We start from the raw sequence: 25793 nt of genomic DNA on the forward strand, positions 1-25793 counted from the left end.
GGGTGCATCTCAGAAAGTGTCTTAAAGAGAGAAATATTTTGCCGCTATCAGATGAGACAGATAGACGATAGTGCTTCCTAGGATCTTTCCAAGATGCTCGCACGATATATCAAATCCACTAAGGTAGCGGCTATCTCGGCTTGAGACAATGTAGTTGGCATGGTAGTCTAGAATGGCCGCGTTGGTATCAAATCTGACTTCGATAATCCCTGCTGACAAAGCTCCCTTGCATGAACAACCAATCCCAGAAGAGAAAAGTCCAGCGCCAACTAACCATCACATCTCCAATCCGAGAATATTGGAGGCAACACACCAATGGCCTTCGACTTCATCCTCCAGAACCATATTGCCGGGTCCGTCTAAATTGTTTTCTCATAGGGTTGCACTGTATCATCTGACTGTTCGGACCAGCTCGTACATCCCAGTCGCTAACAGAGCCCGAATGAAGTTGAAGTCCAGCCCGAGTCGCACGCCCAAGGTAGTACAGACAGACACAACCAGTCTGTGTTACCATCGAGGTTGACAGCTCCTTGGAGATGCACTGCAGTGTGCATCTCGAGATCCAACAGATGAGACCTCGGTTGGTTTCCCCAAGACATGTTTTGTGGCGTGAGTTGCGGCGAAAAGAAGGGCCTATGGGCTGAATGCAAAGCTCCAGAGGTTGTGGGTCTTGGGCGATTGTCGATTCGGCCCGTGGTAGTAACAAAGAGATGAGATTGATTCACAAGTGCTGCTTTTGTTGCTGACGAGGAAGCTGTCTACTGTACGACAGCACAGTATGATTGCCTGTCAGTTGGGAAACTCTGTTGGTTTCGACGAGCAAGCAGAAGTAATATACTCGCAGAGGTAGAAGGCATACTCCAAAGAAGATTATACTTTCTGAGATGGCTGGCAAGCGTGCGTTAACCCGCAATAAGCTTGTGATGAGAACCCCTCCTTTGTAGACGTACTCGTGGAGCCCAACCCTCCGAAGAGGAACCATAGACACCATCAAGTCAGAGCCTGAGAATAGACACTGGTGCTCATAGTTACGAGAACAGTGATTGTGCAAGTGGTGAGCGTCCGCACTAACCATGGATACTTGAATGATATTTATATCTGGAGAAATCTAATAAACCTACGAGGACCTGTGTTCGGAAGACTGGAAGCAAAAAGGTCGAGATGAAGAGGCGGCTCAACGGAGAGCAACTATAGAATTTAGTTAGGATAATCGGTGGCATCGTTCCCACATTCGCTGCGGCTGTCTTGCCGTCGCAGGGCTCTCTTGCTATTGTGCGGTTCTTTCGTTGTCGTGCGGTTCTCTCGCTGTTGCGGCTCTCTTGCTGTCATAGTCTTTTCCTACCTGGCCTCGTAAGACTCTACGACTAGTAAGAGGACAAGCAGCTTTTATACATCTAGACGTGGCACGCACTCAAAGCATTAGAGTGGCTCATCCTTTTTTCTAGGTTATATATCCCTACTGGTTGTGGTACTCTGTATCCTGTCCATTTATTTAAACAATGCTTATTGGACTCAACTTAGTTATGACTGGAGGAGGGCTGATAAACCATGGATAATGCTACCCCAGTCGAGATGCTGTAATAACAATCCCTCCCACATGATGAATTATTCAAGATCGGTATTGTTCAAAGGGCTTTGTGGAGGGGCTCAGAGCTGAGCCGTTTGAGCATGATCTCCAACGTGGCGCTGCCCGCAATATCGTACCTCAACGATAATGACGAGAGAGAAGAAGCTCTACCTATCTTCCCCAGCCTGGCTCCATTGCTATCGTGGATCTGCTGCTGCCTACAAGATTTCCACCTGGCGTCATGATCACATCACGAACGCTTCAAGCTACAGCCGACTATGCGGCGAAGCTGACTTCGAGATTGGTGGAGCGGCACCGATAACGGCGGCGTGCACACGATTTTGTGTGTGGTGCATATCGGGGTGGGGTCCATCGGTATATTGATACGCGGCCCTGTTGCTGTCGTGGCCCTCTTGCCGTCGCGGCTGTAGCTTCGTCGTCATCCTTGCAATCATGAGATTCGGCCACAAACATCTCGCATTCGAAGCAGTTCGCTTGCTCGCACTCGGTTGTTCGTTGATTTTCTCAGCACTGCACTGACATTTTCTCCAGATGCGAGTCGCAGTTCGTATCAAAACTGCCCAGCTTATCAGTGGCAAGTGAGCTGCAAGAACATCCTACCGATATATGCATGGTGTAGAGGTGGGAGCAGTTAGTTGCAACACCCAGACATCCACAAGAATAAGAATAGATCAAGCAAGTAAAGCGAGCAAAGGGCGGAGATTAGATCCATGATCACTAGCGTTCTATCCAAGCTTTTACCCACCCAACCCCTTTCATCCAGCAATCAGCTATCTCTTGGGCGGGCAAATAAATTCTCCATACATATCCTCCCATCAAAAAATCGTACCCTTAAATGAACCGCCAAAGGGTCTCATGAGAGCCCGCCTCATCCTGTCCTGTCCGGTCCAGTCCTAGATCACAGGCCATGTAATACGGCATGATATATACACCTCCCCCCCACTCATCGTCCTCATCTCTGCATCACATCCTCTCAAAAACAAAAGAAATTTTTCAAATAACCTCCTCTTTAAAAACGCTCATCGACTTTTTTCGAAAAAGTTCTTGGTATTCCGCACCCCCTCCTCATGTCTCCACCCTCCATTCATATCTCCATTCACATCTCTTTCATTCCTCTCTCCACTACATCCGAGTTGAGAAGTTTGTGCCCCATGGCAAATCACCCAAAACGCCATGCTGAGTCTCTGTCACAGACTGCAATCGCATTCCAAAAATAAACAAACTGTCACAAAAATAAAAGAACCCCAAAAGAAAAGGGGGTGCACACGATACAGGCGATTGCGCAACGCTAGGCTGGGTATCTTAGTTCCCCTTCATGGCGCGCTCTTGCTGGCGCGCTTTGCGCGCCGAGACGACGAGTGGGGAGAGCTGGTTGAGGTCGGAGCAGAGTTTCATGAAGTCGTGCTGTTGCTTATCGTTAGCTTGGGTTCATCATCCCACCGGCACAAAATCCGGTGGCAAAGGGGGTTAAAAACGAGAGTAACATACCCTCAACAAATCATGAGCCGACGCCCTCTTATCCGGATCAACCTTGAGCGCAAAGTACAAGAAATCCCTAAACGCGGCCGACAGCGCCGCCTCATCCTTGATAGCCGGTGTGCCATTAGTGGCGATGAGCCAGAGGGCGCGAAGCGGCGACTCGGTGAGGTACGGCGGCTCGCCCTCGATCATCTCAATGGCCATGATGCCGAGTGACCAGATGTCGACTTTGCGGCCGTACTCTTTGCGCGTGACGACTTCGGGGGCCATCCAGTAGGGGGTGCCGACCATGGTGGTGCGCTTGTTGTGGGATTCGTTGATTTGGGCGCAGAAGCCGAAGTCGGCTGGTGGGGTGTTAGCAGGGGGTTTATTGTGGGGTTAGGGGGGTATTGGGACTTACTAAGTTTGATGTTGCCATCCATGGAGAGGAGGATATTGTCCGATTTGATATCGCGGTGGATAACACCCTTGGAGTGCAAATGCTGCAGCCCCTTGAGTGTCTCGCGACAGACAGACGCAATCTGGCCCTCAGTCATGATATTGAACGTAACGACATCCGTCAAGCTACCTCCCTCCATGTACTCCATCGTGACCCACAAATCGCCACCAACAAGGTAACTATCGATAAAGTTCACAATATTAGGATGCGAGCTATCCTTCATCACTAAGATCTCATTAATAATCAGATCCTTCTTCGGCTGCTGCTCAAGGTTCATCTGCTTGATCGCAACGCAGCGGTTAGTCACGCGCTCATACGCCATATAAACGCCGCCAGACGCTCCCTGTCCAATCTTATTCAGGTTCCTGTAAATCTCGCGCGGGTCGGCATCTGTGCAGATCCTCTTAAGTCGGTCAATGATATCCAGGCTCGTGCTCTGTCGCGCGCGTTGGCGCGGGCGCGGTCCTGGCACATTCCGCGCTTGCGTGTTAGGGGCTGGGATGCCATCGGGGTCTGCTGCGGCGCGGGCGGGTTGGTGTTGGGAGTGGGGCGGGGTTGGCTGCTGGGTTTGTTGGCGCTTGCTCTGGCTGCGCTGCACGCTCATGACCTGTTGCGCCTGGGTCATTGCTTGCTCCTGTTGCTTTACTATTTGCTGTTGATAAATCTGCTGTGGTGACAATGGCTGTGGCTGCGCTTGCTGCTGTTGCTGTTGCTGTGGCGGCGGGGCGTACGGCGATGGTCCGGCTGCTTTCGAATTCGACCTTGAGCGCGAACGGTGTTCTTCGGGTAGCATAGCCATTCCATTCTGGGATTCAGCCGGAGGGACGTAGGCCAACGCGGGAAGATCGGTGCTTTGTTGCGGAACGCCAATATCTTTGACGATTATTGGAGGGGTAGGAGCAGCCCGGCCTGGACCACCGGCTGGCGGTTTTGGGGCTGGCCTGCTCGGCACTAACGCGGTATCTTTTGGAACAAAGGGCCCAGTAGCCATCATCGGCGTCGAGCGGGGTACCGGTGGCGGCGACCGTGGATTCTCAAAGCTTGTTTCCGTAGGTGGGAATCGAGGACTCGCAGGCGGGCTTATCATCGGGTTCATCGCTGCCACATGGTTGGGACATGTCGTCCGCGGGGACATCGTCCCAGGAGTCCGCGGGTCTTGCGCTCGCGCATGGTCGAACTTCTCCCATACGGTGTCATCTTCTGCCTTTCCTGCATTGTCCTTGTAGAAGTTCACAATATCGTAAGCCACTTGTGGATTTTGTTCCTGTTCCTTCTTCGTGATACCGCTGTCGTTAAGTAATCGCTGCCATTCCTTTGGGAGGCCCTGCAACATTGATTAGCCTCATCGCGACCATGCCCGTCACGAATATACTCACAATAAACTTCCCTGTGTCATTATCGTACCCTACGTGCGTGACGTGTACTGGATTCTCTGGTGCCGAGATATTAACGCGCCGCGGGGACCCAACTAAGCTGTTCATGAACCCTGAAAACCCTGTCTTCTTGCGCAAAGCGAAATTCTTCGGTTGATTCGTCTCGTCCGAGTACCTCTTCGGACTAATTATCTGATTCTCCGTCGTCCCAGATACATTTTTTTCATTGCGGTCGTTCGAAAAGCTCGCCGACTGCCTTAACGCCGGGCTCGTGGTCTGTGGCAACGGGCTCGTATGCGAGAGAGGTGGGGGTGGCGGCCGCCGCAGCGAGTTCTGGAATCCAGACGCCTTCGTCGCATGCATCTGATTGAGTATGCCCGTCCCATCAAACGGCACGCCGACGAATTCTTCGGATGATGTCTCGAGCAGACCGCGCGGTTGCGGGTTGGAGTGTCGCTTCGCCACATTCTGCGCCCCCGAGGGGGCGTGTAGCTCGTTTCCCGCCAGGATTGGGGATGGACCGCCGTCGGGGCGATCGAGAGACGAGTTTGAAGAGCTGTACGCGGTGAAACTGGGCGACGTTATCGTTCGCACGTGGCCAGAGTAGTTGTTGTTATGCGTGCGCGGAAAAGGCGCAGAGGGTGCGCGTTGTAGGCTGGTGGAACTGCGTTGACTGTGGATTGAGAGGTTGTCAAGTCGAGAGTTGGAGGTGGAATCGGAGGCGCGAGAGACTGACTGGTGGAGTGAGTGGTGGAGGTGTGGAGGCGGTTTCTTGGTCAATCTGCGGGTTGTGCTCTTAATCTCCTCCATGACAGGTCGCACGGGGGAAGAGAGGCGAGATTTTAAATTTGTCTCTCTCTCCCTCGCCGAGGAAGAGCAAAGCTGAGAGCTTGGTGAAGGCGGCGTAGTGTGGTGTAGAGAGGATAGTGGGATAGTGGGATAGTGGGATGTGGGATAGTGGGATAGTTGGGATAGTTGGGATAGTGGGATAGTGGGATAGTGGGATAGTGGGATAGTGGGATAGTGGGATAGTGGGATAGAAAACGGTAGATTGGTGGCAATAGTGGTAAAGTTGGGTATGATGGGATGGGATTGGGATAAGTTCCTTTCTGCGTTTGGGAGGTTGCAGAGTCTTGGTGGTACAGTGGTAAAAGGTAAAAGGTAAAGGTGGTAAAGTGGGTGGGTTGCCATGTTAATACGAGTACTGTTAGGACTGTTTACTGTTAGGACTGTTTACTGTTAGGACTGTTAGACTCTTGGGACTGTTAGGAGTACGGAGTACGGAGTACGGTGTACGGAGTACTAACATTAGAAAAGGTACATAGAAACAGGACTAATTGCACACTAATTGTATAGTAAGGTTGGGTACCTTTACTAGAGAGACTACATGGAGTAGTGCGGACGATATAAATTGCGACTTGCCTCTCTGGGAGATATGGTACTGCCCAGACACTCCCAACCTAGCAACGGCGTCATGTGCAATAAAATGGCTTCTCCAGCTCGGAACATCGGCCAACCAACCCAACACCGCTCTCGACTGATGGACTGCCTAATCTGCACATCTCGGAGGCGATATGTACTCTTCCGTCCTCCCATTCCACCACCACCAGCTCTCCGTTCGGAGGTGAGCGATCGTGGGAGAGGGTCGGACCGGAACTATCCCTGGTTGCGCATGTCCGTATGGTCACCATGGGTTTGCTGTGAAGCTGCCATGGAACGCACTCATGGCGATGGGCCCGAAGATAATGCTCTTCAAGTCATCGGCGACGTTTTAACGAAATATGCGCCTCGTGGCATCAGCACCATGGCCCGCCCGCACATGTTTCGGATCGCCAATGATCCCGAGTGGTGGCGGCGACGTTGGACAAAGCTCGCCAATAAAGGACAGAGACAATCAATCAACACACAAAGGTAAAATGGGGTTCCAGAGGCTCGCTTGTCTCATTAGCGCCGTTTGGACCAGAAAGTGGTGGTGCTTTATTTACTTCACTCCCCCACGATTATAATGAATACGCTTCCATCACCTCATATATTCTTTCAGCCTCTCTCCTTTTCCCCATCTGCTGCTTGTGCAGAAGCCCGATAATATTCTCTCGGTATACTTATTGCGTCTCAATTCCCGCTGCCCTACATGCAATCGTCCTAGAAACGCCCGAGTCTGCTCCCCATCCTCATACGCCTGCGTGTCCTCTTCTGTCATAAGGCATCTGGCCAAATACTTTGACCAGCCCCCAATCCGCCCCCAAAACCCCTATATTCTGTACGTACAATTACCACCATTGCAGGCTGCCTTCCAATGCGTCTCTATTATTTATCTCTGGCTAACAATGCTGTCAGCCCAGACACTGTCTGGCACCCAGTTGCACGCGGCCAACTTCCCAAGTCGTCATCTTCATCAATCTCACCTTTTAAGGCTATATACATTAACACGCAATGGCTGCACCCACCGCTTTGAACCTACCCGTGGCCAATGGCACCTTGACTGAGCTCTCTGCCGCCCAGAAGCTCATGCAGAAGCATGAGGCACACAACCCCACCATAGAGGAGATCGCAGACGAGGAGGATGTCATTAAGCACGGCGAGGCCCCGAAGTCCACCAGCGTCTTAGAAGCTGTCGACGACACCGAAGAAGCAGTTCCCACATGGGCCCCAACCGCATCAGCAAAGGCCGCCGGAAAGCAAAAGGCCACTGAGCAACCCGCGAAAGAGAAGGCTGGCCTGGACACACGCTCGCACGAGTTATTCCCAGAATTAGAAGGTGGCAAGTCCCAGAATGCGCCCTCGGTGGCATCTATCTGGAACGGAAAGAAGCCAGCCATTGTCAGCTCTACGGGCACCAATGGCACCAATGGGTCGACTTCACACGAGGGCGGCGGATTGGCCCCAACATCAGGCGCTGCGACACCAACCTCTTCGTCTACCCCATCCAGCGGACCTGGCAACTTCTCTATCCCAGGAAGGCATTCGGAGCGAATCTGTCTCGCGCCGAACCAGCTCCTCCCCAGGAGCCAGATGAAGAGGCCTTTGGCCGACGTCCTAAAGGATATCAACAGGAAGTCCAAGGCGATTGTGACCGTCACCACAGGAAATGCTGGCCTGCTTTGGTTCAGCGCCGTTGGACCCCAGGATGCCTGCAGGCAAGCCCTCAAGGACGTTGTTGAGCAAATTGGCGCCAAGCAGTCTATTCAGGTCCCAATTCCTCGTTCTGCGAGAGCACATATCATTGGCAAGGGGGGGTCGGTGATTAAGGCTCTGCAAGAGAAGACGGGTGCCCGTATCCAGATGCCAAAGGTTGACCCATCGGCAGCGCCAGTCGATGAAGATGACGATGATGCGACCGTCGACATCCTCATTGAGGGTAATGCTCTCGCTGCCCAGATGGCCAGGCACGAGGTTGAGAAGATCGCCGGCGAGCGCACAGCTACTGTTACGCACAGGATGCGTGGAATCCCTGCTGAGCTTTACCCCTTTATTGCCGGGCCAAACAATACTGGAATCAGCAGCCTTGAGGAAGGCAGGAACCTCCGTGCACATATCCCAGCGCATCACACATGGAGGACCCAGCCCCCACCACAGCCTACTAACGCGGGGGAGCCATTAAACTTCCTCCCTCCGGCACCAAACAACCACATCACACTTGCAGGAGACAGGTTAGCTGTTCAACAGGCCAGAGCTTTTATTGAGCAGCAGGCCCAGGAGCTTCGCAGGCAATTGGCTATCGAACAACTCGCGATCAACAAGGGACGTCACCAGTTCATTGTTGGAGACCGCGGTATCCCTGTTCAGCAATTCTTGGCTGACACCGGATGCGCGATTATCCTGCCTGAGGATTCCGAGGATGAGACGATCACCATTATTGGACCCTCCGACCGTCTGCAATCGGGTGTCGATAAGGCCATGGACTTAGCCTCTAGCATGCACTCCACCAATGTTGATATCTCCAGACAGCACCGCAATGCTCCTGAAGGCGCCATCGCACACGCGAGAAACGTCACCAGGTACTTGCAGCGCCGCAAGGAGATCGAGCGCCTCGAGAGGCAGCACGATGCCCACATCGTGACCCAACTTCTCCGGGATGGTGTGGCTCCTTGGGAGCTGTACTCCCGTGACGGAAAGAACACTATCCGCGCACAGTCTGAGATCACCAGCATCGTGAACGGCCACCCTCCATCGCGTATGGCGAACGTACCTGTAGACCCATTTTTCCACCAGCACTTGCGTTCCGAGGTCGTACCCAAGGTTCAGGAGGAGTTCGGTGTTTACACTGTTATCCCGGATGATAGAGACTCTACCTCCCCCGTCCTACTCGTTTTTGAGGGCCCGTCAGGAACAGACCAGGAGTACCAGGTTCCCCGTACCCAGCCTTCACCTGCTGAGATCCAGGCCTTCCAGCAGAGCCTCCAGGAGGCCAGGGACTACATCTTGAACATCGTCAGTGGACAAGAGGAAATTAAGACCGGGTCTGTCGACGTGCCATTCAAGTTCCACGATGGACTAAAGAAATTCATCAAGAAGGAGCAAGCGGCTCGCCCATCGGACCAAATCCCCGTTCGTGTCAACGCAACCGGCAGCATCGTCAACCTCCGTGGACCAGCTTCGTCAGTTGACGACCTCGTGGCCAAGATCAATGACTTCGTCGTCCAAGAGATCTCGGACGAGAAGGAGCGCGGCTTCACCATGGGCTTTGACTTCCCACAGAAGTATGCCAACCAGCTCATCGGCAAGGGCGGCAGCAACATCCGCGAGCTGCGCGACAAGTTCGACGTCGAGATCCAGGTTGATGACGGGAAGGTCGTGCTTAAGGGCCCCAAGGCCAAGGCCGAGGCCGCCAAGTCGCACATCGAGAAGCTCGGCAAGCAATGGGCGGATGAGTCTACCCACATCCTGAAGGTCGAGCCGAAGTACCACAGGGAGCTCATCGGAGCCCAGGGTAACCAGATCAACAAGCTCCAGACCAGGTACAAGGTTCAGATCCACTTCCCGAAATCCGCTCGCCCTGCCAGGGATGACCAGTCTGAGACTGCCGCCAGCGAGGCTACCGCGCCAAGAGCGGGACGTCGCCAGCAGCCGGAGGATGAGGTTATCGTCAGGGGTCCATCCAAGGGTGCTGGTGAGGCCCGCGACGAGATCCTCTCGCTCCTCCAGTACCTGAAGGATAACTCGTTCTCTGCCACCGTCAACGTGCAACAGAGCCAGGTTCCATCGCTCATTGGCCAAGGCGGAAAGGCACTGGATGAGCTTCGTGAGCTCACCGGCGCAAAGATCGATGTCCCCGGATCCCGCGACGCGAAGAGCGCAACTGGTCTTGTTGAGATCCAGGTTAAGGGCACTAAGAGCCAGGTTGCCGCTGCTAAGAAGCTGATCGAAGAGAAGAAGGCTGTCTTTGATGACACAGTCTCTAAGACTGTTGAGATCGAGAAGAAGCACCACCGTACCCTGATCGGTGCAGGAGGTATGTTTGCTCCTTTGTTCGTATAAAACCATAACTAACGATTATCCCAGGCTCCAACCTCCGCGACATCATTGTCAAGGCCGGTGGCTCCGACGACCGTCGCGAACTCGCACGCACAGTGCAGTTCCCACGCGCCGAGGAGGACGGTAACAAGATCAAGGTCGAAGGCAACAAAGCCGTCGTCGACAAGATCATCGCCGCCATGCTCGACGTCGTTGCCACCCGTGAAGCGCAAACCACCACCGCCATCGACGTCCCCACCGCCCAGCACCGCACTCTTATCGGCCGCGGCGGCGACGCCAAGAAGGCACTCGAATCGCAATTCCGCGTCGTTCTCGACATCCCCGCACGCGACTCCGGCAAGACTGGAATCAAGATCTCTGGTCTCCCCGCCGATGTGGCTGTCGCTGCTGAACACATCGCCGAGCTGACGAAGCAGGACGAGGGCGAGACTATCATGGTTCCAAGGCAATACCACCACGCTGCCGCTAACGGGGGCCAGCTCTTCCATGTCCTCAAGCGCGAGCACGACGTCACTGTCGACCATGCTGGGCAGAAGCTCCCCGCCAAACCATCTACCAAGAAGGCCGCTAACGACGCACCGCTGCCGCTGATCACCGACGCGCAGGAGGAGGGCGAGGACTCGCACACTTTCCACACCGTCGTTTGCACGCCTGTTGAGATCGAGGGCGAGATCCCGTGGGTTCTGCGCGGAGACGCAGAGGCGGTTGCCAAGGCCAAGGCTGCTGTTGCTGCAGCGATCGAGCAGGCACAGGCGACTACTACGACTGGCTACCTGGGGCTTCCAGACCCAAGGCTGTACCGCTATGTGATTGGCCAGGGCGGACAGAAGGTCAATGCTATTAGGAAGCAGTCCGGGTGCACTATTGATGTTCCGAAGAGCGGGGAGGGGAGGGGGGCGATTGAGATTTGTGGGAGTGAGGAGGGGGTGCAGATCGCGAAGGAGTTGATTCTGAAGGCTGTGCAGGAGGGGTCTACGCAGTCGGTTAATAGGCGCGGATAGAGGGCTGGGGGGGATGGATGGGAGGATGGGATAGGGGTTGGTGAGCGGAGGGGGCAGGGGGTAGATTGTAAGAGAGCGGGTAAAAGCCAGGCTGTATTAGGAGCTGGTGGGGGTGCTGGTTTAAGAGGGTGCAGGAAGGGATTTTTGGGGAGCACAGAAAAAGACCAGTAGACAAAATTTCCAATCCTGATAGCACGTTGTGCACTTTTTAAAATCGTTCTCGAAAACTTTTCTCCATTTAATTACACGTATTTAAAAACCACCATGTCCCTCATGAGCTCTTTCGCCTAGTCATCGCCATCTCGTCTCTATCATGCTATCTTCTTTGCTCAATTCTTCTCTCCGCACATAGGGCAGCACCTGGCCCGAGAATGACGGTGCTCACTACAATGAGCGCCGCAGCTTTCGGAATATCGGCATTAGACCGACCAACTCGATTTAGGTCCCAAAACGGCCTGGCAAGACCAGACATTCGAGCGCCCAGACGTCAATTAAGAACATAAACTTCACGCCCCCACCTAAGGTCTTCTCCTGGGTGATGAAACCGGGCCAGAAGACAGCGGAAAGTGTCAGCTCGGGATCGTAGAAGGCCCTGATGGTAGACTCGATTGACGTTGAATTAATTATATTACTAATCTATACACTAACTATAAGTTATACAGTAATTCAAAGCTGGCCATAGCTGAACAGAAATCTGTGCAGCCGTAACCAGCTTTTGGCACTCAATTGCCAATGACCAATTACTAGCCCGCCTCCGAAAATTGGTTCCCAAACTTATATTGAGAATTAGGATTTGGAAGCTGGGAATGGCATCATCTTTGAGCTCAACCTGGACGTTCCACATACTATCTTTTGGTAGTACTCTATTTGGATCATGTGCCAGGTAGGTCAACGTACTTGCGCGAACGATCAGGGATTGGCACGTGACTCAACTCGTTCTGTTCTAATTCTGCTTAAACCTTTCCTTTCCTTTCGAAGTAATCGCACCGTACCTATCAACCAAGCAATCAAAATCCCGTCCGTTCGTTCGTTCGTTCGTGTGTCGTAACATGAAGATAAAACAGTAACCCTAAGAGAATCAAAATATGTGTTCTTGTGAGGTAGGCGTATATAGTAGGAACGCGGACCTCTAGAGGAGGGTCGGTCAGCGTTCAGTCTTCGTAAATCAATACAGAGTCTTCTATGTACGTATCCGTAACGTGACTTCCCACTACCCTGTCCAGCCAAAGGCTCTTTTACAATTTGTGTGTAGTGTTCGATCGTCTACTACCTTCTTACTTCTCAAGATTTACTTCTTCATCCACGCCCTTCACTAAACCAAACCAAACCAAACCAAGACCCTATGGCGCAGCAGAGAACTGTAGAAGAGCTCGAAAGGCTCCTACGACTAGCTGGACAACGTGCCGACGAAGAAAACAACGTGCCAACTAACGTGCCGACGAAGCAAACCAGCGCGCCGACGCAGAAAAACAACTTGCCGACGAAGTAAAAGAACAAACACGACCCACGACACTTGATGAATATATTACCGCTTGCCATTACTCCGTCTTCTCCATATTTATAGTCGAAACAAATCCACAACTGACGTCAAAAGGCCCTTATCACCAATCCACGTGGTAAATGGTGTCCAACGAATCTGAAGCCATGGACAGACTTCCTAGACCAACAAAAGTTTGTCTTTGGTCAACTCAACAGCACGTTCCCTACTCATAGCCGCGCTTTTGAGAGTCGAAGTGTCCTTGCTGGCCTGGGAAACAGGATGTCACTACACCCAATAGCAAATGAGAAAACCCTCGAGTATTTTCTGCATGCTAGTGTGGAGAATACAGTTAGAACGATAATAGGGCTACTCAAGCATGTGGGGGAGGTTCAAAGTGCATTTAACATCGGAAATGGCATTATTTTCGAGAATCACCCTCATGCTATTAGCGACGTTGCTGAAGAAGTTGTTGCCCGGGAGGTTCCTTCGACACCGCTCAGGGTGTGAATGCCCCATGTTTCTTTTCCACTTCAACGTCTCAACTTAAAGCATTATTGTTGTTTTTGTGTCCTGCCTAGGTGGTGGGGAGGAGAGTTATGTTGCCACCGGGAGCTTCGTAAGGGAGTTGAACCGTCATTCCATCGCTCTCCCCTTTTTTGAGTGATTCGGGGTTGGGGGTCTCTCATCGTTATGGGTAAAGTGAGAGGCCCGTCTTCTCCCTTTTTATTTCAGTCATATGGATACTGTAGGACTCGGTGATATCCAGTGTTGCCAATAGTGCGGCTTGGCAGTATATTGCTAGGAAATTCCCATATTGTATTGCCACAATACGGCCAAAGGCCATATTGTATTGTCACAATATGGCGCTAATAAAGCTTGGCAATACAGTATAATATAAACAATATAACGTGGTTGTACACCGAGTCGTGAATGTCACCGAGTCGTGAACTTTTCCCTACTTAGCTACCTACGAACTTCAACACGCGTTTCCTCCACAACTACCAATGGAAATCCAAACCCAAGAAGCGCGAATCATTCTAGCTATTGAGGCTCTTCAAACATGTAAATCGCTTAATCGCAGGTCTGCATCAATACTATATAAAGTGCCTTATTCTACGCTTACTGATAGAATGGCCGGCCGACCTTCTCGACGCGAAACCAAAGCCAATAGTCATAAATTGACTGAGCTAGAAGAGGAAGTGATTATTCGAAATATATTGGATATGGATGCAAGAGGATTTGCACCTCGGCCTGCTAGTGTGGAGGATATGGCAAATTATATCCTTGAATTGCGTGGGGGAAAGCACGTTGGGACGCGGTGGGCATATCGATTTATACAACGCCGCCCCGAGTTAAAGACGCGTTTTAATCGCGTTTATGACTTTCAAAGAGCCTTGTGCGAAGATCCTGAGCTTATTGGAGCGTGGTTTCAACTTGTGCAGAACATGAGAGCAAAGTACGGCATCCAAGACTGCGATTTCTACAACTTTGACGAGACGGGCTTCATGATGGGCGTTATTAGCTCAGCTTTAGTTGTTACGCGCGCCGATCGATGTGGCAGAGGCAAGGCAGTTCAGCCTGGCAATCGGGAATGGGCTACAGCAATTGTTTGTGTGAATGCTGAAGGCGGGAGTATCCCTCCGTTTTTAGTAGTTCAAGGGAAATGTCACCTTTCAAGTTGGTATACTGAAGGCGGCCTTCCTCACAATTGGGTAATTAAACCAACAAGCAATGGATGGACCAACAACGAGACAGGTCTAGAATGGCTTCATCATTTCGATAAACATACTTGCAGTCGTGCAAAAGGACCATATCGGATGTTGGTTTTAGACGGGCATGAAAGTCATGAATCAGCTGCGTTTCAGGAATATTGCAAAGCAAACAACATCATAACTCTCTGTCTACCTCCTCACTCATCTCACCTAACTCAGCCACTTGATGTTGGGTGCTTTAGTGTTCTTAAACGCATGTATGGGCGTCAAATTGAGACCTTTATTAAGGCTCATATAAACCATATTACAAAGGTTGAGTTTTTTATAGCTTTCCACGCAGCTTATAACCAGTCAATAACAACTCAAAACGCCAAAGCTGGATTTCGCGGAGCTGGTTTAGTGCCCTTTGATCTGCAAGTAATCATTTCAAAGCTAGACGTCAAGTTGCGGACTCCTACACCTACAGGACCCCCCTCTATAGACGCTGATCCTTGGGTTTCTCAAACGCCTCGCAACCCAATAGATGCTCTCTCACAGACTACTCTAGTTAAAAATCGCATTGCACGGCACCAAGGAAGCTCGCCAACCCCCATTTTTGCTACTGTTACTGCATTAGCTAAAGGGACAGAGATTTTGGCACATGAAATGACTTTATTGTCAGCTGAAGTCCGCACCCTTCGAGCAGCAAACGAAGCTCTTAGCAAACGCCAGAGGGCTAAAAAGTCTCGTGTCCATCAAGGGTGTGCACTTTCTGTAGGGGATGCACATGATGATTTGTCCCAAAGGGCAGTTATGGAGCAAATAAATCGCGAGAAGCGCTCTGGAGGGGTTGGTAGGAATGAGGGGCAACCAGGTGTACGACATTGTGGCACTTGCGGGGGGGCTGGCCATAATGCACGAACTTGTCAGGAGGTCATAGAAGTACTTAGCTCATCAGATTCTGAATAGTTTTAGTTTTAATACATGTTGTGGTTGTTTAATTATACCTTACAGTGGTGGGTATAAAAAAGTTTCACGACTCGGTGACATTCACGACTCGGTGTACAACCACGTTAAACAATATAAACAATATAAACAATATGGACATCACGTGACAACAATAGTGTAGAATATCACGTGTTTAAGTTACCCCTATTGCTTTGATAGTACTACTTATTATAGTACTATTGTTTTGATAGTACTACTTATTGTAGTACTATCAACGCCTGTTATGATGTTAAGCTATAACCTCACTATTTTGCCCTTCCTTTCTTCTTTCTTCTTTCTTCTACATCGTTACTATATGCAAGATCAGTAAGTACGACAATAGTACTATCTATAATACTATTAATTACTATTTTATGTTATATACTAACTTGAAAATAGGCAAATATGGCACCGCCATCAAAGTTTCCTACTGTAATGGCACAACCACGCATACTAGAAGGCCCTCCTGATATTTCTCTAGCCGACTTTCAACAATTCAAAGGCTCTAGAAAGAGTCAAGCTTTAGCTGAAATGGCTCATTCTCACGCTGTTGTCGCCCTTGCTGCTTGCTCCCGCTGCATGAAAGGCACAGTTTGCTTGCTGCGCTATAAACACTACTGCCCACTCTGATGGCCACTGCACCAACTGTGCCCACTTTACGGGTACAGGGTCGTGCTCTTTCCTTGGCGCTGCTGGTTCTGGTGTCGCTGCTGGTCGTCCTCCTCCTGCTGCACCCCGTCTTGTCATCTCTGCGCCCCGCCTCGTCGTCTCTGCGCCCCGCCTTGTTGTCTCTGCGCCCTGCCCTGTTGGTGCTGCCTCACCAGCATGGGGCCCAGCGAGTTTAGAAGCGAAAGATGGGGGAAATGAGGGAGATGAGGGGGATGAGGGGGATTGGGGGGAGAAGGAGGTAGAGATGGTTGGAGCTAGTGGTGAGAGACAGGCAGTTTTGGGTCTCACTTACCGTGAGGCTGAGGATGAGTGGCTTCAGGCTGGGCGTCGCCGCCTCTTTGCTCGGGAGATTGCCCTAATCCTTCAGATTAGGCGTGATATTCTTGGCACTGACGCTGGCTCATTAGATGCCTTGGCTGAGGCCCTTTGGAGTTATGAGAGAGAGTCCCATGTTGGGGTTCCTGACTTCCTCAAACCCATCCTTCCTAATGGGGATGATGATTTATTCATCATTCCTCAGAGGTCGGCTCCTCGTGCTTGTTGTCATACTGACATTCGTTGCACTCAGTTTGCTATCAAACTCAAGAGCAAACTTGGAAATCTCCTCCTCAAACCTACAAGTCACTATACATATTTTGGCTTATCACACCAACAACAAGAGCAATACTACTCAACGATTGCTACAACCATCTATGATTCATTACACGTCATCGCTCCTTAGTTACTGGGCCGATATTACCACATAGCATATCTCTACAACCCTCTATGATTCATTACATGACATCACTCATACTACCACATGACATATCTCTACCAGCTAGAGGCCTAGGAGCATGAACGATAGCTCTAAAAGCTCCTACGAACCTCTATGATTCATTACATGTCATCGCTCTTTAGTTACCCACAAGATTGGTTAAGTTATGACATAATTTGTCTATGACATAATTTGTCTATGACATAATTTGTCTATAGGGGTACTCTGACCTTGGACCTCCTTTTACTTCCTATAGGCTACGAACCTAAGAGATGGTTCTATGGGATTCTCTTACGTCGACTACAGTTACCAAGCCTGGTAAGTCATGGAAAGTCTTGGAAAATGAGAGAACTACACTGCTTTAGCATAAATAGGATTGCCCTTTCCTTAAGAAAGGGCAAGCAGACAATACAGTAAATCGACTATCACATACTTCCACGTCTTTTCCAAGCTTCCAAGCATTCATCTTGTTACTCCTTGTTTCTGAAAAGTCAGTGAGGTGTTAACCTCTGACTTACCCCTGAGTTCCCAGACTCAACATTTGTTGCAACTTGTCTGAACCACTTCACTACATCACACACCTGATTGCTGCATTGTGGAATAGTCTAAGCTACAACCCTTTGGCTCTGTTTCCTAAGACAGTGTGTTGTCTTAGTAAAATCATCCCTTCCTTGGGTGGCTAGATTCTCACATCTGGTGCACCCACCATTACACTTGTCAGAGTGTAGAGGAGGTAGAGGAGGATCAGAGGTTGTTACATAGAAGAAGTTTATAGTACTATAGTACTATTAAATGTCACAAACCTAGAGTGACGCTTGTGTAGTTGGTGCAGTTCGTGCAGTTCGTGTAGTTAGCATCACTTGACCTGGCAAATTGACTGTGATGCCTGTCTGCGCCATAATACTGTAGACAGTAAGGTATTATGCTGTAGTATACTATATATAATAATTTAGAAACTAATAGCATTAATATAGAATGAAATAGTAATAGTACTACTCATCATCATCAATCCAAGAATTAGTCGAAAGATTTAGCCATGACTTTAACACTCTAAATACTCAATAGTATCAACCCCTAGTTGGTTCCTTTGATCTGTAATTGTGATCTTTGCCCCTGAGAATAAACGTTCAGGCTCAGCACTCATTGCAGGTATTGATAAGATATCAAGAGCCATCTTTTGGAGGTTTGGATATGCTATCCGCTGAGCGCCTTCCATCCACCAACCCTGAGCATCACATTCAGGGGTAACTGGAGCTTGGCAGTATTTCAAATACTCATCTTGAATAGCTGGTTGACGGCGTTTTTGTGTAGCCCACTCCTCAAATGCGCTCTTCTTATTTTGAGGTTGAATTGTAGCTATAATTGATGGTTCAATTGTTGGCTTGTAATGCTCATCCCATAGTGATTGAACAGCTATCTTTGCTGGTGTTACCCAGTTAATAGGCCAATTCTCTTCGCAATACTTCCATTTTTGACTTGGAATGAGTATTCCAGCAGCAATATATGCAGAAGACCTATAAAGTGTTAGTACTATAGACTATTGATAGTACTATAGATAGTACTATTGATAGTACTATTACATACCGCTCAGTTAGTGCATAATACTTGTCTATAACCTTCCAAGCTGAGTTGAAACATGGGCTAAGTATTATATCGTCTTGAAATTGTTGTTTGCCTTTCTCTAATTGCTCGAGAAGGAATTCCATAGATAATAATACCCGTTCTAGTGTAGCTTCTCAGCCTTCTGTAGCTAACGTCGCTTCATGAAAGAACTGGAGGCAGTCATGGATGTGTGATAGTATTATCCAATCACTCTCTGTCAATTCGTCTTGGCTTAGGTCGTAGTACTCCTTGTGACAGTATCCATTGATAGCTTTCTTCATATTGTCATCAAGAGCATTATGAAGCATCAAGTACCATGAGTTCCATCGAGTTTGTTATCCCGAGCAAGCCTTTTACCATCACTATACTTCTCAAACGTTGCCTGGCGTTGGGGAGAACATTGAATATACACTACAATATTATGTAGCTTCCCTAGCGGGCCTGCATTCCTCCATGTTTCAACCTGTACTTGTGATGCTTCTTGAGAGTTGTTATCCACAGAAGAGCATCCCCGTATGGAAATAAGAATGCTTGTGCTGCTAGGTTGATGATATGGCCATTGCAACGAAGTCGGTAGTGTTGAGCATCATATTTAACACCTTGGAGTGATAGTACTATATAGTAGAAGTTAGAATTTTATAGTACTATCATTTTTTGTAATAGGACTAACGATTTGAAAGGCTTATCATCATAGTATCATTATTTGATGCATTGTCCATCATGAAATACCCAACTTTTGATAATATACCATACTCTTCAAGTACAGTATATATTAATTGGGCTTGATTGTCACCTGTATGCTGTCCTTCTAGCTCTCGTAGCGATAGTACCGACTGTCGAAGCCCTTCATTTTCCCCAATGTAGTGTGCAATTAGACCCATTAATGCCTTTGTGTTTGGAGATGTCCATAAGTCAACGGTAAGATGGATCTTCGACTGAGATGACTGCAAAGCTTGCTGAATCTTGACCCTCTCTTGCTTGTATCTTCGAACTACCCATTCTCGTATAGTACTATGGCTTCGAGGTAAAGACTCTTCACTATTAACATTTAAGAAATGTATTAAGTCTCGGAATTCAGGGCGTTGGACAATTGTGAATGATAATGAGCATCTAGCAATAAGTCGGACAAGTAGCTGCTCAAAAGTTGGAGCATCAAATTCGGTATCTCGTCGCCGTTTATATGGGTTACTTATTCCACTTGAGAAGGCGCTTGAAATACTCATCTGCATGTTCTTAACTCGTAACTCCTTTGAAGTATCTGTCACTTGGTGTAAATCTGTCAAGTGCTTTGCTGGAGCAGCTGTACCACCCGACCCTTTGTATTGTTTAGTACAATATAAGCATTGCCAAATGCACTTGTTAGCATCCTCTATTAATGAAGGGCTTTTACTGTGTTGCCAAACCCATGAGGTTCGTACTCGTTGGGTTGTTGATGAAATTGAAGGTACTATAGTACTATCAAGATCTAGTTGTGAGGACTGTAACTGGAACACATCGGCATTGTCTTGGAAGCTGCTAGTATTAAGAGAAGATAAATTACTAGAATCTGCATTTGTTGAAGCCATAGTACTACTATATAATAGTAATAGTACTACGCGTGCAGAGTTTTCAACGGCACTTATCTACTAGCTTCATAGCTATATTTAACATCATTATCATCACGTGTATTATAATAAGCGATATTGTTTATATTGTTTATATTGGCAATATAATGTGGGGCATATCATATTGCCAAGGAATGAAGGAAGGCCATATCATATTGCCAAGCATATTGTTTATATTGCCCAAGACTCGTATTGCGATATATATCGCAATATACTGCCAAGAACCAATATACTACTGGCAACACTGGTGATATCGGGGCGTCCCATTGTCCCTCAGTCGGAGTTTGAGTGGGTGCGTGAGGGTCTGAGGTAGAGGTAATTAGGGGTATATCGTAGTCGTCAGGTTGTGGAGGTAAGAGGTGTTGGAGACATCGTGGGCCTTTGAGGATACGGATGTCTCTTGGGTTCTCATTCCAAACCTAGGTGAAGATAGCTTCGTTGTATGTAGCGTTTTGGTATAATTCTTTTGTGCTAAGCACTCGTTCTGATAATATTCGGTGAAGCATCATGTATTTATAGGATTGGCTGACTTGGTCTTCGTTCCAGAGGTATACCGGTTTCTCAAAGGAGTGTGAGGGGTACGCTTTCTAGAGGCACCAGATGGCAGTTCGTCCGATGGATTGCCATTGGCGTCGGGCTATGCGATCATGGGAGGGGCCAAATGCCATGAGGGCCTTCAGTTCGTTCATAGAGTGTGGGGTGATGGCCGGTCACCGGGGAATCACGGAATCCAGATTTAGAATATCTTCATTTTGGAAGATATGTTTTTATATACTTGAACACAGCCGTACAAGAAGACCTGCTTCCCCAATATGCATCCTCTAGTTCGTTCCGGAGCAACCGACAAAGTTGTTTCCGCTAGCGCCAGTGTGGGTGATGGCACCGGCAAGTCCGCAAGACTTATTGATGACAACACGGTCGGCCCCAGGGCTCCCTTTATAGAATTAGTATCACAATCATAGAGTATGCAATGAATTCCCACCTCCAGTGTAGACACCGCTTTTGAGGATGGGGAACTCCTGCCAAGGACCGGCAACAGCGAAGTTGAAGCCCTCGTAGTTGTTGTACTGGTGGGGGTAGGTAGAGCTTCCAGCAGTCGTGCCGGTCTTCACGTAGTTGCAGGCGGCAGCGGCAGCAGCGCTGACCTGGGAAGCAGTGTAGGAGGTGGAGCCGCAGGTGGTGGCAGCGCGCACCTCGAGGGTGGGGAGGGCAGCGACAGCCGAGACGAGGGCGACGCTGAGGAGGGACTTGAGGCCGAACATGCTGATAGATTGAGGATAGAACTGAGGGATTGTTGGTGGATGACGATGAGAAGGGGATCCTACCAGCTTCATATACTCCTCCCACGGCCTGCTGTACTAACTATCCGGTGCTATACGACGAAGAAGCCGCGATAGAAGCAGCGTGACAGGTACAGACGAGGTAGTGATGCCGCCACTAATCTAGAATGCCGCAATGCACCTTAACTTAAATCCTGTCACTATACCCCAATGCAGAAGTTGTGTCTTGCATCCATGCGCGATCGGCGGATCTCCCCCCGCGATAGGATCAAGATACGGGCAGCAACGCCACTAAAGTTTTGCGATAACAAAGTCGTGCGAATAGGGTTGGCGGAGAGCGGCAGCTGGTCGATTTTATCCATACACTTGGCATTAATGATCTGCCGGACGTTAGGCGAAAGAGGAAATTGACAACAACCAACAACTCTGGTGTGCTGGCTCACATGTTGTCGACATATACAAGCGCATGAACATCCCCCCACGGCATGCTCCTGTTGACAATCTTCATAGGCTCGATGACGAAGCATGCTTCGGGGAAACATCCGACCACACGTGGCGACAGCCCTCGTCGTTTCTCTCTCAAAAAGTAAATATAGAGTTTATGCTGCATTTCCTCCCCGGTTCAACTTATTCACGTTTCACGCAACATACACTAGCACAGCCAAGATGACTTCTCAGGAACGCCACTCCCTAACAGCCTCCATCGCGGCAAAGACCGACCCCTCATCGGCCGCACGTGCTCTCATAGCCCCGGCGGAGGAGAAACTCTCCACGGGGTCTCCAGAGTCAGACATTGAAGGCCGTCTCAGGCCCGTCTGGGGTAGCATCATTGATGTGGCCGCGGATACCGACCACCAGTCTCAGGAGCCTTTGGTCGCTGTCCTGCGTGCCGTGCAGCAGCAGATCTTTGCGAATGGTGCGAGTGAGGTTACAGTCTGGGGAGAGAAGGTGAAGGTGTGCGACCTGCCTCTCTTTGGTGCTTCCGTGAGAGATGCGTGGAATAGAGGTATGATTGCTAGTGGCTCGATGTTGTTCGTTTGCTGACATGACACAGCTCCTGGCACAGGCTCTGCCGACGATTTCTCTGCCAGCCAATGGCAAAACATAAATGGTTTCCTAGCACGTCTAACGTCCCTGTCTCCGTCCACGCCTGCGTTCGACTTTTCCATGTTTGGACTGTGGACGTTACGGTCGGCATTTGAGGCAAACGAAGCCTCGCTAGCAGATGTAGATGCCGCCAAGGTGTGGTTCAAGTATGCAGAGGAGGTATTGACGAAGTTGAGCAACGAAGGGAAGTCGTTCCACGCCAAGGTCGGCGCTAGTGGTGGCAGCTACGCGGATAAGGAATGGACGGGATTCAACCATCAGAGACTTGGGGTTTGGCAGGCAGCTCGTCGATAGTATAGACTAATTTCAAACACAATATCAAGCCAGCGCGTTAGGCAGTCGAATTATCGTGAGTACCATATATTCCGATAACATTTAGGCTAGCGTTGACATTTACAGTGGTATTAGTGTTTGGCGGATATGTATCTAGGTAGTATCCGTGATTCCCACGGGTAGGGTATATACCCGGCTAATTTCTTACAGGTAAGAGTAGGTATATATCCGGATATATGAGGCTAAATGGAGTATATAAAAATGAAGCCTTTAGTAATAGTAATAACCTAACCTAACCCAACCCCTATTTGTATGCCCCTATTCATATGCCTCAATTCATATGCCTCATCGTTAGCATCATCGCCATTACTATTAGCCTCTTGTATCTAACCCTAATCAGGGTTAGCACAAATAATCATAATAATCATGACTATTCGAATAACGTATTTCCCAATCGAACCGTGCACCCGGTCGAACCGTGCAAAATAACCACCAAAATACAACTTCGTAGGTATATTATAACAACAACCCTTTAAAACACTCTAGCTATCTACAGTAATTGAATCTAATACCTCTTTGCACGTACGAGCATTATGTCCAACTTGATTACATATGCCACATCGTCGTTGTTTCCCTTTCCTGCGCTGACCCTGTGTGGCATCACCACCCTCCTCCTCCTGAGTTTGAGTACTCCGTACGAGCTCATCACCTTCCTCAATTGTCAAGCTTCCACCTAATTGAATACGCTTCCTTCGCTTGTTTGCCCTTCGCTTTTTGAGCGCATTCGCCTGCTGTAGCGCCTTGACTTCAGCTTTAAGGAGTGTAAATGAATGGGCCATTATTTGAGCTCCTTTAGCAAGCTGGTCAAATGCCTCATTTATTGAACTTGGAGAGCTATTCTGATGTCGTACGATTCGATTCTTAAGGTGTGTTGTTTGGAATTCAACTTCAGTCGCATTCTGGGGTGTCTTTGAGGTCCAAGTCTCCTTTTCAACAGGTGGTGGGGTTGGTGTTTTTAGTCGGAGATCAAGGTGCGAAAGGACAGTATTTGGATCGTACGGAACTAACCCTATAACTAAGTTAGTAGTATTTACTATAAAGATTATTATAATTACCTGTTGCTCAAAAGCCACTCTTAATATTCTGCTCTGTAAATGCAGCTTTATACGCTTCTTTAAAGGCAGAGAGGAACTCAAGGTGGCCATCAAGAATTAGGAGACGATATACTCCTTTCGTACGACTCTGAGTATGTTTCTCAAAATGCTGAATCCACTCAAAACCAATTGCATTTGTAGTCCACCCGTTTTCACTTAATGTAATCACCCAATCGCGTGGGAGTTGTACCTCGTCGTCGTTATACCATGACGAGAGGTGGGTTGCTCCTTTGAAAATAATTAATGGAGGAATTGACCACCCGTACGAGTTGATTCCTTGTATAATTGACACCCATTCTCAATTTCCTGGCTGTGTAGCTTTCGGACGATTCCTTGACTCTGAGCTAGTGACTACTTTAGCAGTAGCAATCATTCCCATTAAGAACCCAGCTTCATCAAAGTTGTATATATCCTCCTCTTGAATTCCGTACTTTGCGACCGTGTTTCGTATGAGCTTAAACCAGTCTCTGATAATCACTAGATCTTCACAAAGAGCTCTTTTATAGTCGTATTTTCGTCCGAACTTCGTTTTAATCTCCGTACGACACGTGATAAAGTTCGAGGTCCAATTCTTACCTACAGGTGACGCGTCGCGTTCAGCGAGGAGTAGGTCCGCCATTTCTTGTACAGCAGCTGGCCGAGGTGGGAATCCACGTGAATCAAGGTCGAGAATGTATCGTACGATAGCTTCCTCTTCTTGAGAAGTAAGCCTTTGAGTATTTGAGGGTGTGTTGCATCGGGGAGCTGTTCCTTTTATCCTATCACGAAGGGTTTGAGGAGGTATATCATATGCTATTGCAGCAGCTCGTATGCTTCGAAATTGATATAATTTAATTGCTTGTATAGCTAAAAGAATCCTACCTTCTTGATTAGAAGAATAAGCTTGTGTTGGAGACATATTAGTTGTATGGAAGGAAGACGCGTTTTGGTGGTTATTTTGCACGGTTCGACCGGGTGCACGGTTCGATTGGGAAATACGTTAGTCAAATATTACATAAGCATGATTATGATTAACGTGGTTTATCAGTACGTCGGACATATCAGTACCTCGGACACTTTTCCCGAATTTCCTACCCTCTAACTTCACAACGCATTTTTTCCACCTTTTATTATGTCAGTGATTACCCAAGAAGCAAAAATCATTCTAGCTATCGAGGCTATCTGAACATCAAAAAATCTAAGTCGTCGGAAGGCTGCTAAGCTCTATGAAGTACCTCATTCTACACTCTGCGACAGAATGAACGGCCGAACTACTGTCTACGAACGCCGGCCTGCAATGATGAAATTAACTATACTAGAAGAGGAGGTGGTTATTCGGAATATACTTGATATGGATTCAAGAGGATTTGCACCCCGGCTTGCTGGTGTAGAAGATATGGCAAATTTTATACTCGAATCGCGTGGAGGGAGGCGCGTCGGGAAGCTCTGGGCCCACCGATTTGTACAACGACGTCCAGAATTAAAGACGCGTTTTAATCACGTTTACGACTTCCAAAGGGCCTTGTGCGAAGATCCTGAACTAATTGGCGCGTGGTTTCGACTAGTGGAAAATATGAGGGCAAAATATGGTGTTTTGGACTGCGACTTCTATAACTTTGACGAAACTGGGTTTATGATGGGTGTGATTTGCCCTGCAATGGTTGTTACCCGTGCAGATCGACTTGGCAGAGGTAAGGCAGTTCAGCCAGGGAATCGGGAATGGGCTACAGCGATTGCTTGTATCAACAGTGACGGCTGGAGTATTCCTCCATTTTTGGTAGTTAAAGGCAAGAATCATCTTGCAAATTGGTATACAGACGGCGGCCTTCCACACAACTGGGTTGTTAAACCGACAAGC

General features: G+C 48.9%; 5 protein-coding genes across 5 annotated transcripts; 3 read left to right on the plus strand and 2 right to left on the minus strand.

The window, feature by feature from the left end:
- Positions 1 to 1449: 1449 nt before the first annotated feature.
- STE20 (signal transducing kinase of the PAK) lies at positions 1450 to 5848 on the minus strand. The gene is made up of 4 exons (XM_024465236.1): positions 4883 to 5848; positions 3468 to 4830; positions 3077 to 3411; positions 1450 to 2992 (listed from the first exon to the last, which is right to left on the minus strand). Exons 1-4 carry the CDS (start codon positions 5687 to 5689, stop codon positions 2891 to 2893), a joined length of 2607 nt encoding a protein of 868 aa, XP_024327215.1. The 5' UTR covers positions 5690 to 5848; the 3' UTR covers positions 1450 to 2890.
- Positions 5849 to 6105: 257 nt separating this feature from the next.
- On the plus strand, positions 6106 to 6900 carry VC83_01562 (uncharacterized protein). The gene has a single exon (XM_024465237.1). It carries the CDS (start codon positions 6315 to 6317, stop codon positions 6792 to 6794), a length of 480 nt encoding a protein of 159 aa, XP_024327218.1. The 5' UTR covers positions 6106 to 6314; the 3' UTR covers positions 6795 to 6900.
- Positions 6901 to 11358, plus strand: VC83_01563 (uncharacterized protein). Its single transcript, XM_024465238.1, has 3 exons — positions 6901 to 7139; positions 7217 to 10331; positions 10382 to 11358. Exons 2-3 carry the CDS (start codon positions 7313 to 7315, stop codon positions 11353 to 11355), a joined length of 3993 nt encoding a protein of 1330 aa, XP_024327217.1. The 5' UTR covers positions 6901 to 7139; positions 7217 to 7312; the 3' UTR covers positions 11356 to 11358.
- A 9519-nt stretch (positions 11359 to 20877) lies between these two features.
- On the minus strand, positions 20878 to 21476 carry VC83_01564 (uncharacterized protein; the record flags this gene model as incomplete). Its single annotated transcript, XM_024465239.1, has 2 exons — positions 20878 to 21076; positions 21125 to 21476. 2 exons carry the CDS (start codon positions 21474 to 21476, stop codon positions 20964 to 20966), a joined length of 465 nt encoding a protein of 154 aa, XP_024327220.1. The 3' UTR covers positions 20878 to 20963.
- Positions 21312 to 23054, plus strand: VC83_01565 (uncharacterized protein). Its single transcript, XM_024465240.1, has 3 exons — positions 21312 to 22428; positions 22477 to 22878; positions 22929 to 23054. Exons 1-2 carry the CDS (start codon positions 21948 to 21950, stop codon positions 22821 to 22823), a joined length of 828 nt encoding a protein of 275 aa, XP_024327219.1. The 5' UTR covers positions 21312 to 21947; the 3' UTR covers positions 22824 to 22878; positions 22929 to 23054.
- Positions 23055 to 25793: the final 2739 nt, after the last annotated feature.

The sequence above is a fragment of the Pseudogymnoascus destructans genome, assembly GCF_001641265.1.
Source record: "Pseudogymnoascus destructans isolate 20631-21 unplaced genomic scaffold scaffold_3, whole genome shotgun sequence".
Taxonomy (NCBI): Eukaryota; Fungi; Ascomycota; class Leotiomycetes; order Thelebolales; family Thelebolaceae; genus Pseudogymnoascus; species Pseudogymnoascus destructans.

Coding starts and splice junctions, on each gene's coding strand:
- STE20 (XM_024465236.1), bottom strand. CDS start 5,689: ATGGAGGAGATTAAGAGCACAACCCGCAGATTGACCAAGAAACCGCCT. Junction 4,831..4,882: donor ATGACACAGGGAAGTTTATT/GTGAGTATATTC, acceptor TCAATGTTGCAG/GGCCTCCCAAAGGAATGGCA. Junction 2,993..3,076: donor CGGCTCATGATTTGTTGAGG/GTATGTTACTCT, acceptor GATAAGCAACAG/CACGACTTCATGAAACTCTG.
- VC83_01562 (XM_024465237.1), top strand. CDS start 6,315: ATGGTACTGCCCAGACACTCCCAACCTAGCAACGGCGTCATGTGCAAT.
- VC83_01563 (XM_024465238.1), top strand. CDS start 7,313: ATGGCTGCACCCACCGCTTTGAACCTACCCGTGGCCAATGGCACCTTG. Junction 10,332..10,381: donor TACCCTGATCGGTGCAGGAG/GTATGTTTGCTC, acceptor CGATTATCCCAG/GCTCCAACCTCCGCGACATC.
- VC83_01565 (XM_024465240.1), top strand. CDS start 21,948: ATGCTTCGGGGAAACATCCGACCACACGTGGCGACAGCCCTCGTCGTT. Junction 22,429..22,476: donor GAGAGATGCGTGGAATAGAG/GTATGATTGCTA, acceptor GACATGACACAG/CTCCTGGCACAGGCTCTGCC.